At 45.4% G+C, this 16,970-nt stretch overlaps 1 protein-coding gene across 3 annotated transcripts in view; it reads right to left on the bottom strand.

Annotated features, from left to right (window-relative positions):
• The window catches only part of LOC147880172 (U-box domain-containing protein 7-like), a 31,960-nt gene extending 15,244 nt beyond the window's left edge, over nt 1-16,716 (bottom strand). Inside the window, exons 1-4 of one of the 3 annotated variants that reach the window (XM_087370951.1) lie at nt 16,188-16,716; nt 12,522-12,570; nt 12,076-12,258; nt 915-1,022 (exon numbers count right to left, since the gene is read on the bottom strand). In XM_087370951.1, coding sequence (XP_087227077.1) covers nt 915-1,022; nt 12,076-12,258; nt 12,522-12,557 — 327 coding nt within the window. In that variant the 5' untranslated portion in view covers nt 12,558-12,570; nt 16,188-16,716. Of the gene's footprint in view, nt 1-914; nt 1,023-12,075; nt 12,259-12,521; nt 12,571-12,749; nt 12,819-16,022; nt 16,168-16,187 lie in introns of those variants that run through there. The other 2 variants (XM_087370949.1, XM_087370950.1) reach the window with 2 other exon arrangements.
• Between the last annotated feature and the right edge of the window lie 254 nt (nt 16,717-16,970).

Raw genomic sequence — 16,970 nt, 5'->3', positions numbered from 1 at the left:
CGACCCAGTGGCGGAAACAAACCCCTCAACAGGGAAAGACCTCTTGCTCAAAGAGTGAGGGATGGGGCCAAGTGGCGGAAACTCCACAAGAGAAAACACTCTGTCACCTGAAGAAGAAGATGCCCTGTCAACAAGAATCCCAATCACTACCATTAGGATAAGATTTAGGTAGGCTCATCCCCTCTTCCTTAACAATCTCCTCAAAAATATCCATAGCCACAAAGAAGCCCTCGGGGAAATCTGCCAGGGCTGAAAAGGAGTTCCTATGAATCAGGCCCGACACAGGGGCGCGGAGGATCCCTTCAGAGGGAAGTGGATCAACGGGGTACCCAACCCCCTTTCCTCTATCCAAGAGGGGAACTGAAGACTGCTCATGAGAACCCTATGTCTGACAAGCTACGGAGGCCCCTCCAACCAGAGAATGTGCATGGTCAGGGAGTGGGGCTACCACTGTGACAGGGAGAGGGGCAACCAATGGGTCCAGGGGATAACATTTGAATATCTCTGTATGTTGTTTGCAAGAGAAGCTTGAATATCATTTTGGGACAACATAATATCTATATTGCATTCTAAGTAGCTTATCTTGCCATTTGTTTGGTTCTTGTGGTGCATGAAAGAAAAATAATTGAACCAGTACTACACCCAGCCTTCTAACAACCATTTTTCATAGTCTTCCCATCCCTGTTCATAACCTCCTGGTACATAGCATCCTAGTTCAAAATCCTACATATTTTAGGCGAAGATGAGATAGTAATGCAGTTTCTTTGAGCTCAATGCAGCTTGCAAGGAAATTGCAGAAATGATTTTTTAATTCCCTCGACAATATTCTATGCAGAGAACTCATTGCATTGCAGTTCTCTGACTGGAAGTAAAAGAGTCATCCTGCAACTGAACCAACTGCCAGAACAGTATACCTGTTGAGCAAGATCTGGAGGAGCAAGCTGTTCCAGCCGGCGTAGACTTTGGTTTAAGCTGTCTCTCACCCTCTCGAACCTGACCATCATTGCTCCACCAGTGATGGCCTGAAATACAAGATTCAACACACACGACTCATTAGTTGTCCACATTCCAGAGCATTGGAGTATAGCAAGAATGTTCTCTGTAAACTTGGCAAGCATAAGAATTTGCTGCAATGCTACCATCCTCTAACAGTTGTTGCCCTTTTGCTATTCATGCAAACCCTCTAATCTAGCTACTTGTCAGTTTATGTATGATGGATGGGGGTTGAGTGTAAAGCATATTATATGAAATGTAGAGAATCATAAAGCATAGCAAAAGGAACTAATATTCAAATTAAAGGATATTTTAAAGAAAACGAAGAAAACTTAAACTGAAGCGTAGTCACAAGACAAGGGATGGAGGACATTAAGACAAGACAAGCAAAAAAGGAAAATATATGAGAAGAAAATTTCAATGCTCTCCTTAGTACCTGAGCAAAAGTTACTATCAAGGTTCTGAGATCTCCTTCAAATATTCAGTAACATGCAATTCTAAGTGAAGTTAAAAAAAAATAGAGCATCAACAAAAAATTATCCCAAGGAAAAGAGAAAATGCAAGAGAGCAAAGAGAATTTATTCATTCACTCCATAACAACATTTACTAATTATGGACATTGTACATGAGCAACTCATCAGTGGTAATAAACATTCCAATATTGTGTGACTGTGGACCCAGTATGTACATCCTCTGATCTATAACTGAGCTCTCCTTATGTAGATGGCATCCTCTGGAAATTTAGGATCTCTGTCTGCATGTCCATGATCCTAGCATTAAAGTCTCCCATGAGTCCGGCCTCCCCCAGCTACATGTACCTGTGAATATCCTCATACTCCATGTCTAGATATCTGTGGGTAAAAAAGCAATGGAATCTCCCTCAAACCTCATGCATTTGGGGCCACTCGTCGTACATGCTCCTCAATCTCTACCTCCTGCATATTAGAGAGGGTGCATAGTCTTAGGTCTTTGGAATGTTATGTGGTGCTAGTCTTGCATCTTGCCTCTATCTAAATCCTAATCCTGAGCTATCATATGGGTCTCTGTAGTGGGTGGGAGAGATGGACTTGTTGGTACCTGATGCTTGAGTGAAATGACTCTCTATACTGTGTGGAAGAAATGGACTTGTAGCTACCCCAATGTTTGAATGAAAAGGTTCTCGTTCACATAGAGGAAATTATCTTTGTAGAACGCAATCTTGGTGGCTTGGGGTTGTGTTGGGGCTGTCCATGTCCAATGGATGTATACTTATTACTTGGCATAGGTCATCTGTATATTACGTGTAAGGGATCGTCTATGAAACACTGGTATAGAAGGCTGAAGCAGGTAAACACTAGATATGCCCATGTGACTGAAACCATTTAGTGTCCCTTGCATACTAGCAGTGCTCATCTCCCTCAGCCGTGAGGTCTCAACCACGAGGCATAGATGACGAGAAACCCCAATGATAACCTCTACCTCTCAACGTCTATCGGGCCATATTATCTAGCCCTGTCAAGATATGTGATGATTTGAAATGAGGCACCAGTATTTAGAGGACTCCCTGTGATCTCTACAAGTATGATATCATGTGAAATGCATGTCTTCCCTTGGATCATGTGGGAAAGCATCATCACTTCTAGCTGTTCAAAGTCCTTCCGCTCATACTCCCTTAGGTCTATTGCCTAAAAGGCTCCTACGGATATTGTTGCTAGTCAAGCTACAAAGTCGAAGTGGAGGGATTTTGTGGACATTTGATTGAAGCACGCTCTTTTGGAAAGATGTCATGTCATTCACTATTTCCTTATTGAGCTTATTGACATAGATGAGTAAACTTATAAACATATAAATGTATAAATATAAATATAAATGTGTGTGTGTGTCTCTCTCTCTCTCTCTATATATATATATGAGAGAGATAATTAGCACGTATATGTGCAAACATTGACATATATACTTACTTCAACTTCTTAACTTTACTCATACATTTAAGAGAACATGCAATTCACTTCAAGCTTATTGTTGACATAGATAAGAAGCTATTAGCAAAGAAGATCTTGTCGAGTTGGACTATGTGTGCATCCTTACAAGTGTGTGTGTGTGTGTGTCTAGGTGTGTGTGTATGTGCATCATATCAATGTGCACCTCGAAAAACACATGGGTGGAATATGTGCCAAAGCTACTTTATCTACATAATGAGCACATTTGTTCATTAAGGCACTCGAACAAAGACTTCTTCACAAATAGTAATAGGGCAAACCTCGAGAGTTTGCCAAAGTCACTAACGTCCACTCTTTATCACACAAACTACCCCCGTTACCACTGCCCTCAGCCTGCCCCCCATAGGAGAGGGTCACAGTTCCTCACTCCCCACACAGCTCCCTTTTTTCTCCACCACTCTTATGTCCCCTCTACCTCTCACTCAGCAGCCTTTCTCGACTCCCCTGCCCTATACAGCCAGCATATCCCCCACGCCCCCCCCAGCCATACGCCAGGTCCCAGTTCGCATTCACCCGGATCCCACCTGAGACGCTTAATTACATCTTTATGGAGCTGCATCAGCTACGGTATCGTACCGTAGCACAAGACCAAATTATCCAGAGCATGAGCCAGGAGATCACTCACCTCCGTCAGGAGGTGGTCTCCCTCACCGCTACAGTCACAGCGGTCCTGCACACCACACCAAAGGTGGAGGAGCGGATCGCCACCATCCAGACCGCTATTGAAGAGACTACCAAATGGGTAGATGTTGCGAGACGGGCACCCAAAGCAGCAGTTTCAGCCACCATCGCTGAGCAGGAACAGAGGGCCAATAAGGCTCTCAACATCCGAGTTCAAGGTATCCCCCGAGCAGATTCACTTACCCCCCTCGAGGACGCGACTGCTTTCGCGACCTCTACCCTTGGCCTCACCGAGCATGGGATCGAGCATGCATGGCGCACGGGACGGGATCCCACACGTCCACAGCCACTTATCATCCGATTCAGGGACACTCAAGCTCAACTTGCAGCACTCAGGCAGCGCGCTACCCTACCATTTTCATGGATGAGGATCTCACACCTATGCAGGTAGAGGAGCGGCGCATCTTACTGCAGCAACGAGATGCAGCCCGTCAGGAGGGGAAGTGGGCTGTCATCCGAGATGGCCGCCTGCTAGTTGGCCCCCGCCGCCGAGCCCCACCAGGTACTCAAGACACGGTAGCAAGGCTCCCCCCCCAAATAGGGAGACATGGCCTATGAGATTCAGACTCAGCACATAGTACCCTTGGCATGCACCATATGGAACTGTAATGGTACCCTATGGTCTGACCCTAGGAATTTCTCAGAGTCATACACTGGACGTGACATAGTTTTCTATACAGAGACACACCAGAGCCCCGAGCGCCCTCTCCCCCCGGTCAGTGGCTATACCTAGGAGTCAATATTCCGTGAGGAGACCAGAGATACTGGGGCGGTCCGAGGCTCAGGCGGAGTTGCAGTACTCTTCCATTCAGCACTCATTAGTCTGATATCCGTGGTCAGACGGGATGTTCACGCCCGTTACCTATGGCTCCGCTTACGACGCCCTTCCACACGCAACCTTTTTATTGCAGTTTGCTACTTCCCCCCTCAGACGTCACACTTCGCACGGGTACTACGCGAGGATACGAGGGTATCCCCTGTTGGGGTAAAGGCACATTGCCACCCTTTAAAAGTTATGACCCCTATGACTGTCTTAAGACAGTCATAGGGTGAATCCCTAATCCTAATAAAACCTATGAGTTTGTGGTGTGGCTCAACACTTTTAACACCCACACTTCTTGTGTCTCCCTCTCTCTGTCTCCATTGTTCCACTCCCTCTCTCTTTCCCTCACAAGTGGTATCAGAGCCACTCACTCCCTCTCTCTTTCCCTCACAAGTGGTATCAGAGCCACTCTCTCCCTCTCTCTTCGGTCTACCCCTCTCTCTACCCCTCTCTCTCCCCTCGGGCCTCGTGCCCTCAGCAGCGAGCAGGGCAGCAGCGCGCACGAGCAGGGCGAGGCAGCAGCGAGCGGGGCAGCAGCGCGCGCGAGCAGGGCGAGGCAGCCAGTGCGCAGGAGCAACTGCGCGAGCAGCTATAGCTGCAACAGCAGCTAGCTGCTACCCGCTACCAGGTGGGCGCAGCCAGCATGCGCACCGCACAGCACCGGCGGCCGCAACCTACCAGGCGGGCACAGCCAGCGCGCGCAGCGCACAGCACCGGCCGCGTGCAGCCCGTCGACCGATTGCAAGGCAGCAGCCGCGACAGGTACGGCCATCCGTACCGACTGTACGAAAGCCGTACAGGCAGCTGTACCGTACCAGCTGTACGGACGTGGCTGTACAGACGCCGCGACAAGCAGATACAGGCCGAAATTTTTTTTGGGGATCCGTGCCCTCGCAGGTACAGGGTACAGCAGGTACCCTGCGCAGGTACAGCAGGCACATATTTTTTTTTTTTGGGAAGAAGGAAAAGAGAGAGCACTCTGCTCTTCATTACCGGAATTTTTTCAGTTCTAAAACTGTGTGTTTGAGGTACAGCAAGTACACTCGTGTCCCTCGTGCTTGAGGTGACTAGTGCCACAGTGTGTGGTGGTTGCACAGTTATTTTGTTTCGGGAAGGTCAGATGCCTTGATTTGCAGAGGGCTTTTATGCTTTTGCTGAGTGCAAATCTCAGTTTTCGAGTGACAATTTCAAAGGGCTTTTGCCTGGAAGTGTATGCAGTGTATGCCTTGAGGCAGTGTGGAGCCAGGGTGCCCACATTGGTCTTGTTTCCGCAGTGTAACTCAGTGACATTTCTTGCAGGTCACATTCTGTGTACGACACTTTGAAAATCTCAGTTGAGCCACGCTTGGCCAGGGCGCACTCGGTCCCTAACTGTCCATCGTTGACAGTGCTCAAAGGATTTTCTTTTCGGTGTTTGTACGTTGGGATCTGTGTTGTTACTGTGTACACAGGGCCGTTTATGCATTACTTTGTCAGGTGAAAGTGCCAGGAGAGCGCTGTATTTTGTATGCTACCTCAGTGTTGAGGTGTTTTTCACTTGGTACAGGTGTCAAATCAAGGGGCTTTTGCCCAGATTGTGCTTGTGAGCACTTGAGTTACTGTTTGAGAACTTCAGATGCCTTTTATCCCCTTGGCAGAAGGGTGATTGTTTGGGATTTGTTCCATACTTTGTTGCAGGTTTTGTGACAGGCTGAGGTGTTTGGAGCCTTTTTCAGTGAACAAAACAGTGTATGACAAGTGGTTTATGCATATAAAATCAGTGCAATACCTCATCTGAGGTGGGAGAAGTGATCAGGACATCAGTGTTTTGTGTTTCGTCAGATGATGATGCACTTGTAAAGCACTTGTGGAATGGCTGCAGCATTCTGTAGTTACTGTTTTATGCCTATTTGAGCACGGTACAGTGTGTCAGAAGGTACAGTGACTGGAGGGAAAATTTTCTGTTTTGCTGCAGATTTTTTGACAGTAAAAAACAGCACTATTGTGAGTGCTCCTGGCTCTTGATAGAGCAGGTTTTCTGAGAAATCAGAATTTTATTTAGTCTCTTTTTTTACTTACAGGGAGTCAGTCACTTTCCTTATCTGATATGGCATCAGGGGGAAGTGAATCTTCAATACTGAACATAAAGAAGGGGCACACAATTATGCATTATGGGCAGAATAGTGTTTGAATGTACTTCTGCTAAAGAAGATTTCTAAGCCCATAAGGGTGAAGGGTGTCAAGCCATCTGGGATGGCAGATGATGAGTGGGAGGAGCTTGATTTGTCCGCAAGGGCTGCTATCATGCTTACTCTCACTGATTTTATTGTGTTCAATGTTCAGGCTGAAAAGACCTCTTATGGCCTATGGCAGAGGCTAGAAGAGTTGTATGCCCAAAAGAGTTCAGCCAGTAAGGTTTATTGGTTGAAGAAGCTTGTCGATCTTCGCATGAAGGAAGGTACAGCTATGACCTCACACTTGAGTGAGTTCAATGCCATCTTTACACAGCTTATTGCACAGGGATTGAACCTTGATGAGGAGTTCAAGGCTACTTTCTTGTTGTGTACCCTCCCTGAGAGTTGGGACACTTTCAAGACCACTCTGTCAAATTCAAATGTCACTCTTATGTATGCTCATGTGGAGAGCTCTCTCCTTATGGAGGAGATGAGCAGGAAGAATAATATGGGCAGCAAGTCTTCCAATGCTTTGCAGGTACAGGAAAGAGGTAGGACTCAGCAGAAGGGGAGATCTGCTGGCAAGTCCAAATCCCGCAGTCAGTCCCGTGGCAAAAAGGATATTGAATGCTTTTACTGTGGCAAGAAGGGACATGTGAAGTCTAAGTGCTTCAAGTTTATACGGGATCAGAAAGCCAAGAAGGCTGAGACAAAGGATGCAGGCAGTGGAAGCAAAGGCAAAGGCAAGGCCAAGGCAGATGACTTGGATGCAGTGAATGTTGCAGCAGAGGACAGTGACAGTGACAGTGACAGACATGATGTTTTATGCTCTTCTGCTGTAATTGCACATACATTGGTTGTTGATGGCCTTGACATGCATACCTGGCTCTTGGATTCAGGTGCTTCTTTTCATGTTACTCCTCATAGGGAGTGGTTCACTTCCTACACAGGTACTCATGGAGTTGTTCACCTTGGAAACAACTATGCATGTCAGATTGCAGGGATTGGCAGTATACAGATAGTATTCTCTGATGGATGCATATTTATGCTTGATGGTGTTCGCCATGTGCCGCAAATCAAGAAAAATCTGATTAGCACTGGCTTGTTGGATGACAGTGGTTACCACACCACATTTGGGGATTCCAAATGGGTGATTACTGATGGCCAGGTTGTAGTGGCTGAGGGTTATAAGAGTGATACCTTGTACCCTCTTTATGTTTCCAGTGTAGGTAATCATGTTGTTGCCATAACCGAGCTGCCAAAGGTTTCATTGTGGCATAGCCGGTTGGGACACATGTCCGTTAAAGGAATGCAAGAACTGTCACGTTTGGGTTATCTGCCGTCTCTTTCATTTTCAGATTTGCCTACTTGTGATCATTGCATTTTCGGAAAGCATTCTATGACTCCTCATAAGAGGAGAACTCCCCAGAATAGAGCACCGCTTGATCTAGTGCACACTGATTTGTGTGAAATGCCACAGCTATCACTAGGGGGTGCAAAGTATTTCATTACTTCTATTGATGATGCCACACGCAAAGTGTGGGTCTATTTCTTGAAGCATAAGAGCGATGCCTTAGATGCTTTCAAGAAGTTTGTCGCTCAGGTTGAGAATCGGACAGGAAGCAGGCTGAAATGCCTCAGATCCGATAATGGGGGTGAGTATGTGTCACATGCTTTTGTACAGTTTTGCGAAGCTAAGGGCATTAAACAGGAACTCACAGCCCCTCATAATGCATCTCAAAATGGTATGAGTGAGCGGATGAATCGAACTGTTCAGGAGAAAGTTCGATGTATGTTGTCTTATGCTGCATTGCCCCATGGCTTTTGGGCAGAAGCCGTGCAAACAGCAGTTCACCTAATTTGACAACGTTGGTTGTCCTTAGGCCCAACCTTTAGACTCCTCTTTTAAAGCCTTTTCCTTGCCCCTAGGACCTAGTGGTGCACTTTGCCCCTAGGAACTTCTAGGAAGTGTGCACTTCCTCTAACTAGTCCCTCACGCCCAAACCATTACTACACTTAACCATGGTTAACCTTGGGTTAAGCGTGGGTTGAGACAAAGATATTTTACATCACTTTTCACGTCCCTGTAACATACCCTCCTCTTAAAACAGCAAACTACCCAGGTTGCTGCTCAAAAATTACAATGAAAGTAAAGTAAATAGGCAGAAATAGCCCATATCAAAATATACATCATCTGTAAGATACAACCTGCAATGATATTATGTGGGCTAGGAGAGCTCGAGAGTCCATCCATACATCAATGCATTTCTTTGTTGAGTGTCATGAACAGCCATCATGGAGACCTCGCGGCAGAAATACTATCAACAAGCAGCGTCTCGAGTGAGACAATCGGTGCCACCAAGCGATCTCTAGATACATGAAGTTTTGCTCAGTTCATGTCGAGGGTTGGCTTTTATGATGTTGTTCCGCTTTGGTCTTCTTCTTGCTCACATCACTTCAGCACTTGTACCGCTTGCACATAGTTGACACCATCGACTAGCACTAACCTACAAACCATCAGTGACACCTATGGCATGTCTTACTTGCTTCTCACACCACTGGCCTAGGCGTCCGGTAATACTTCCAGAAGTGTTAGGAACCCCCCCCCTCAGACAGGAGCACTATTTCTTTTGACCGTTATTACCATTATTTCCAGTTTCAGCAAGCAGGCCCGCTTTATTCCCGTAAGGAAGAAAATTACAGCAGACCATATGACGAGACTCTTTATGTCTCATGTGTTTAAACATCACGGGATGCCTCAATCAATTGTCAGTGATAGAGACCCGCGGATGACAAGTCTTTTATGGAGAGGTATCTTTGACAATATGGGTACCACACTGAATTTCTTATCCTCTTTTCATCTTGAATCTGATGGGCAGTCTGAAGAAGCCAACTCCACTTCCCTTGATCTTCTCAAGTGTTATGTTTCAGATCAGCAATCAAAATGGGAGCAATTTATGCCACTTATTGAGTTCGCTTACAACAACACTGTAGACTCATCCATAGGGATTAGCAATCGAAATGGCGAGACTGACTATGTCTCATGTGTTTAAACATCACAGGATGCCTCAATCAATTGTCAGTGATAGAGACCCGTGGATGACAAGTCTTTTATGGAGAGGTATCTTTAACAATATGGGTATCACACTGAATTTCTCATCCTCTTTTCATCTTGAATCTGATGGGCAATCCGAAGAAGCCAACTCCACTTCCCTTGATCTTCTCAAGTGTTATGTTTCGGATCAGCAATCGAAATGGGAGCAATTTCTGCCACTTATTGAATTCGCTTACAACAACACTGTAGACTCATCCACAGGGAATTATGGCAGGAAAACAGAAGGTGCATACGAAAGAGAAGATTTTTGAAGCGGACAGATTTGTGGAAAGTTTGGATGTTGCTTACCAGCAGGTCAAAACAACTCTCCAGAAAAGCCAAGAGAAGCACAAACGGGCAGCAGATAAGCATCACCGCGAGTTACTCTTGAAAGAGGGCGATTGGGTGCTGCTGCGTTTTCAGAAAGCACTAGTCAGGAAGATGAAAGGCAAGAACAAAGTGTACACAAAGCTGAAGATGAGGTATTATGGTCATTTTTTTGTTTTTGAACGCATTAATTATGTAGCTTATAGGCTGAAGCTACTTGCCATTTGGACCATACACAATGCCTTTCATGTGAGTTTATTGAAGCCTTTCCAAGGTGACGTGCCTACTGACCTGCTCCATGAGGATCAGCTCGAGGTGGAAGAGTTGGATGAAATCTTGGTTCTGGAACAAATTTTGGCACATATGGAAAGAAAAGTGAAGGGTAGAGTTTCCCATTGCTGCGTGGTGAAGTTCGGGAATTATCCTACACTGGATGCGAAGTGGATGGAGGAGGGTGACCTGGCAGAGTCACCTCATATTTTGCAGCTCTATCTGGACGCATTTGAGCTTGCGTCCACTGCGGTACATGCTCCTACAGGTTTAGCAAAGCAGAGTTCTGGAACATTGCCTGGCGCTCGAGAGGAGGGTAGTACCTCCCCTTCCTTGATTCTCCACCCTGCTGGAAATCTCCTTTCCTTCTTCCTATTGGATGTCTTCCTGCATCCTTAGCCATTCCACCGTTTGTGGGCCGCTTCATCCTTGATGGCTTCTGCAACAGTCCAGCCTGTTCTGGGTCAGTGAACCCCGTGCTCCATGTGTTCTCCTGTCTATTCCATGTGCTCCTGACACTGGTTGGTTGCGAGGGTTAGTGCACCACCTATACCTCTTAACTGTTGGACTGCTTCCCATGTGCATCAATTGGACTGCTTCCCATGTGCATCAATAAGTACCGCCTGTGCGCCTGTGCACTCTGCTGGACTGCTTCCCATGTGCACCAACAAGTGTACCCATGTGCACCATTGCGCCGGCAGACTACTTCACTCTGATCAACTTTGACCATGGTTGGTCGAGGTTGAGGTTTGGTACTCTTCAGACATGTATTGCTCCCGTCATATCCAAGTCATGTCCAGGTCCAAGTCATGTCCCTGTCCATGTCCAAGTCATGTACTGTGAAGTCATGTTCAAGTCATGTCAAGTCATATACCTAGATGAATCCAGGAACATTCCCAAACTCATCCTCTAAAAACACAACATAGTGCAGTTTCAATCTCATGATAGTCACTCACAAGATTGAAAACCATAAACTCCATCATGCATAGCAGGGACTAGCTACTATGACATCCCCACTGACATCATCAGCACCCAACAATGGGTGTAGACCATAGTATAAAAATATGCTCTCACACATACAAATCCACACACCCACACATACTTGAGCATGAATGGAGTGGGCCTTTTATAGGCACTGCCCAGGCCCCTTGAGTTGACCGACCAGCAGGGTCGGTACCCTGTCTAGTGGCCGACCACACGGGCCCTAGAAAACCGACCAGGGTTGGCCCTGGTTGGGCCAACTTGGCCTGCCACAGGCCCCTATATAAGGGTGCCCTGTGCAGCCAGTCTGCACTGCTGCAGGAGCCTCCATGTGAGGCCTAAAGCCCTGTTTTACCTGCTGTTGCAGGCTGCAACCAGCCCGTGTGCTGGTTGCCTATGATGCCGGCCTGAGTCTCTCTCTCTCCCCAGCCCTCCTACCTCTCACTGCCCCTTGTCCCCTCAAATCGGGGGCTCACAGGTGGGCACAGTGAGTTTCTAACACTCCAAAATCCATATCTGATGAGACCTTTCCGAAGTTATATCTTAGAGTGATCCATTTCGCCACATAGAGAATTTCACAGGTTTTTAACTGTCTTCCCTGCTAGCTTCTTGTATCCAGGGCTGATTCATCTAGTAAGAAGCACTGAAACAACACAGATATGGGGAGCTCAATAATAACTTTGAGTTTTAACTCAAATATCCTGTCTTAATAGTTTCTGGACCAAGCATAAGGATACCCAAGTTCTCTTTGTGTCCATAGTTAGAAAAGCGTACCAAATAAAGTTTGCTTGAATCAGTGCAGTACTGCAAGAGTGACTTTGCTTTGTCTAAGGACCAATGCAACACACACAAAGCCTGCAGGCCTGATTCCCTTGGCTGAGCAGCTTCTAAGGCAGGAAAAACCACAACTGTTTTTTCCACCACATCAGCCAGTTTGTGACGCATCCCCTCATACAGCTGTAGGCATTATAAGATAGCAAGTGAGTAAACACACATGATGCCAATAAGTTGTGATAATCAGAAAGATGAAAATATACACTTTGTTGAATCAATGATTTTTTAACAATTTGTAAAATACAAACAACTCCATTGCACTTAAAACAGAAAAGGCAATGCAAGAACTATACTGCAATGGAATACTTTAGCAGGAATTTTACAATTTGTCAGCTGCCATTTCTCAAAACAGAGAGTGTTGTTTTGTGCCGATCTCTGAAATCTACCTTAAATTCAATTGCACCATTGAATGGGAAGTCCATAACGCTTGTGCAACTGCCAAAGGCCATGTAAGAAATTTCAGAAAATAGAAGTTTATTTGTGGTAAGAAGTACTTGAAACATTGACAAACTCCATTTGATACTAACTGTTCCATATAAAAAGAACGGTTTCTTATGCTCTTCTTGAATAAGTTTTCCCACAAAATGGTCCCCTTCATCCACACAGGAATCAACCTGTAAGATGCTTCTCTTGGTCTCAATTCTGTTCGCATTTGATACTAAGTGTTCCATTTAAAAAGAAATGGTTTCTTATGCTCTTCTTGAATAAGTTTTCCCCAAATAACAGTCCCCTTCATCCACACAGGAATCAACCTGTAAGATGCTTCTCTTGGTCTCAATTCTGCTGGCATACTAATACAAGTATTTCCACACCAGTATAAGAATGAACTAAATTCTGAAATAATAACTCCTCCCCTCTTGTTAAACAAAGAAATTGTACAAAAATTACATGCATGTGTGCATGCTCACACGGAGTACATACATATACATCTATTTTGAATATGCATTCATATTTACGTTTACTTATGTATTTGTATGCATGGCTGCATACACACAACCACACACACATTTTTTTATCATTTGTGTGTGTGAGTGTGTGTGTGTGTGTGTGTTTGTTTAGAGAGAAGAGAGAGAGGGGGCTTACTAAGCTTATGAATAAGGCTGTAGAGGAAGGGTTTCCTTGAGAATGGCAGCTTAGTAGGATCGTATGGATCCATAAGGGGGGAGATTGCAGGATGGCAAAGATTAGCAGACAATCATGGTGATCAGCCTAACGGAAAAGCTATGGCACTATCCTTAAGCAAAAAATCAGCAAACGAGCAGAGGAACATAAAGTTAGAGCACCTTCCCAAGAAAGGTTTTGTCCCAAACACTAGACGGTTGATCATCTAGTTGCCATAAGGGCTGCATCAAAAGGAGCCAAACATAAGAAAGAGACTGTCTACTATTGCTTCGTAGATTTCAAGAAAGACTTCGACATAGTTCTAGGTAAGAAGAAGTGGAAAAGGCTAGAAAAGCTTCAAGTTCCTCAAGAACTCAAGCCACATACCAACTCTATGAGAGAGTTTTAGCAGAGTTAGCACAGCCACTAGTAGATGGATCATGCTCCAAATGAAAAGTTGTTATAAGCAGTGATATGGGGGTTAAGCAAGGTTGCCTCCTCTCACCAACACGTTCTGGCCTCTTTATTGATAATTCAGAAGAGAGGATGAGGATACACAGCAATGAGGGTGTGCAGATTATAGGATACGCTTTGCTATTTCTATGTAGATAATGTGGTATTCTTTGCAAAGAGCAAGGAGAATGTGCAAGCACATTTGGATGCACTAAAAGAATTCTACAGACACTCCGGAATGAAGGTCAATATAGATAAGACAAAAGTAATGGTCATTGGACACGTAATAAACAAGTGGATGTCACCTTTGAAGGAGGGCTCTAAAATCAGTCACCATACATAAATATCTGGGACCAGATTTCATGCACAACTACAAATGGAATGCATGTGCGGAGAGGATTATTCTGGAAGGATTGAAAGCGTTATATACCTTCCAAAATAAATGTAGAAAGGCACATATGTGGAATTGGGAAATGGGAAAATTTATATACACTATGCTTGCACAAACTGTAATCCTTTATGGATGCCCAACTTCCGAAGGTGAAGGGCAGACTCAGCCCTGACAAAGGCTAGCACTAAAGGAGAAGGCTAATCAAAAAGTAGTCCAAAATCTCTTCATTCGAGCTACAACTTCTTGTGAAGACTAAACGAGTTCATTTTAGTCTCTCCCAAATGAGCATCTTAATCTAGCTGATAATTCACTATGTTAACGGAGCCAAACTTCCTCACAAGTAGCCAAACATGCAACACAATACTCAGCCTCGGTCGAAGACAAGGCTACAGTGAGTTCCCTTTTACTGCTCCAAGTGATGGCGGCTGAGCCAAGAGTAAAACAATACCCAATGGTGGAACAGCAAGTGTCTAACTCTCCTACCCAATCTGAATCACTCCAGCCTAAGAGCTAGATCCTAGATTGCTGCCCTGACTAATAAACTAACCCTCCACTGCGAGAACCTTGAAGATAGCGAAGGATCCGCATACCAGCATCTAAGTGGGTCTTCTAGGTGTCTGCATGAATGAACTCAGTAGACCAACACAGTAACACAGGGTCTCATCTGGTATTGAGTAGCCAATCAGGGAACCAATCAGCTGGTAATATCTGCTTGCATCCATAGAATCACTAGGGTCATACTTAGACAATTTGGTATTGGGGTCCAGGGGTGATGAGATGGCACGACACTCTGTCATATGAAAAGCCTCTAGAAGTCCTGGGTATATCGTTTTTGAGAGACAAAGTAACCTTCTAGCCCTTGTGAGATTGCCAACCCAAGAAAGAAGTGCAAGAGCCCGAGATCAATCATCTCAAAGGATTAGGAAAGAGCAGCCTTGGTTTCGGAGATATGAGCAGCATGGCTACTGTGATGAACAGATCATCAACATACAAAATGATGAGGGAAAGAAGACCACCTTGACGGAAGATGTATAGATTGGGATCAGCTTATGACCTCCGGAAACGCTTTCGTACAAAAACTCATCAATTTTATGATTCCAAGTGCGAGGAGCTTGCTTAAGCCCATACAATGCTTTCCTTAACCGGTAAACCATCCCTTCTGTCTTGGTAAACCCAGGGGGATGTTCCACATAAATCCCCTCCTTTAAATCTCCATTGAGAAACACAAATTTAAAATTCATGTGGTAATTGGACATTGCTCATGAGCAGCAATTACTAACACTATCTGAAGGGTGGCCATCTTGGCAGTAGGAGCAAAAGTGTCATCATAATCGATCCTTGGTCACTATGAGTATCCTTTAGCCACAAGCCGGGCTTTGTGCTTATCCACAGTACCGTCCGATGCATACTTGGTCTTGTAGACCCATTTGACACCAATGACTGAACGGCGCTTGGGGCGAGGTACTAACTCCCAGGTCCCATTTCTTTCAACAGAATCCAACTCAGTTCCATGGCCTGCTCTACGAGAGTGCTTCCAATACAGTCGAAGGCTCCGGGACATCAAGGAATAATTGACGTGAAGCGGACCTACCTCCAAAACCTTTTCCTTAATCCGGTGGGATCTACGCAGACCGTCCTCTTCTTGAAGCCATGAAGAAGGGAAATCTATGACACCTGAGTCACGAAGGGTTTCAATCAGCCAGCGAGGTAGTTGCCAAACCCGGAACTTTCCCATGTTGCCTGAAGAGGTGGGGAAACAGCCACTTATATAAAGACATTAGGCAATCTGCCAAGCGTAGGTAAGTCAGGATGTCGATTTTGGGAACGTTATTTATCTTTAAGAAACATGGAAAAACAAGAGAATATCGCGTACTGGGCACTCGCACAAGTCGATTAATGGAAGCATTTACGTAACAATTAACGGGTGCATTGAGGGTCTAACTGGAAATGCGACGTAGCCGGGCATTCACCAGTCGATAAGAAGATACTGATTCCTGGCCGTCTCATTGAGTAGCGCATACTCCACAAATGCAACTCCAGAACATGGCTCAACAAGATTATAATCACCATTTCCGATTGACGTTGTCGGACGGAGTTCAAAGAATACCTCGATGGAAAGACAATTAGTGGATCAAGAAGAGCGCCATCATCCCAAACTTCCGCTGCGCACTCTTCAGCATTGCACTTGCAGCCTACCAAAGGAGGGGGTGAGCGTCATCTGAGCTCTAGCAGGAGAAGGGAATGCATGGTGAGCATAAGTAGGACACGCAAGCCGTTTCAAAACATTTGGAAAAATCTCTCTCTCTCTCTCTCTCTCTCTCTCTCATTGCACTTCGTTTTCACTTGGGTCTCGTCCTGATTTGTATCGTCTTGTGAGTGACTGCCCTTCGTTCTCAATCGGCCTCTCTGGCCTGCTTCCATCATGGGGGGCTTAAATTCAGCTATGAGACTTCACCACCAAAGAAAACAGCCATCCCCGAGTGATTCGAGAGGCACGGCAAGGTGGAGGTGGCAAGCAGGGGTGCGATACAGGCAGGATTGACATGGAAGTTGCGCAAGATCCTACGACAGATATAGATAAGTGGCAGCTGCTGTGATTCTTTCTCGCGAGGGCGGAAAGGCTGGCGCCAGCTACACAAGACGTGACTAGTCCCCTTCTTACTTTGGAAAGAATCATAGGGTCCCTTGGACACTCGTGTCTATATAGGCTTCTGTCAACCTTGAAAGACAACCTTTGTGTATCTTTTAACCTTTCCTTAATAGGGGGCTATGAGAGAAAAAATATTTTTCCTGTATATAGCGAAAGAAGAGGGAATGGTTGATACGCTAAGGTACAACCAAAAACATTAAAGATGTTTCTAGATGGAGGTCACAGCCCTTTTAAAAGTCG

The sequence above is a fragment of the Dipteris shenzhenensis genome, chromosome 32 (assembly GCF_047967505.1).
Source record: "Dipteris shenzhenensis isolate YYH24624 ecotype China chromosome 32, Dip_SZ_1.0, whole genome shotgun sequence".
NCBI lineage: Eukaryota > Viridiplantae > Streptophyta > Polypodiopsida > Gleicheniales > Dipteridaceae > Dipteris > Dipteris shenzhenensis.
This window is presented reverse-complemented; position numbering and strand designations above follow the sequence as displayed.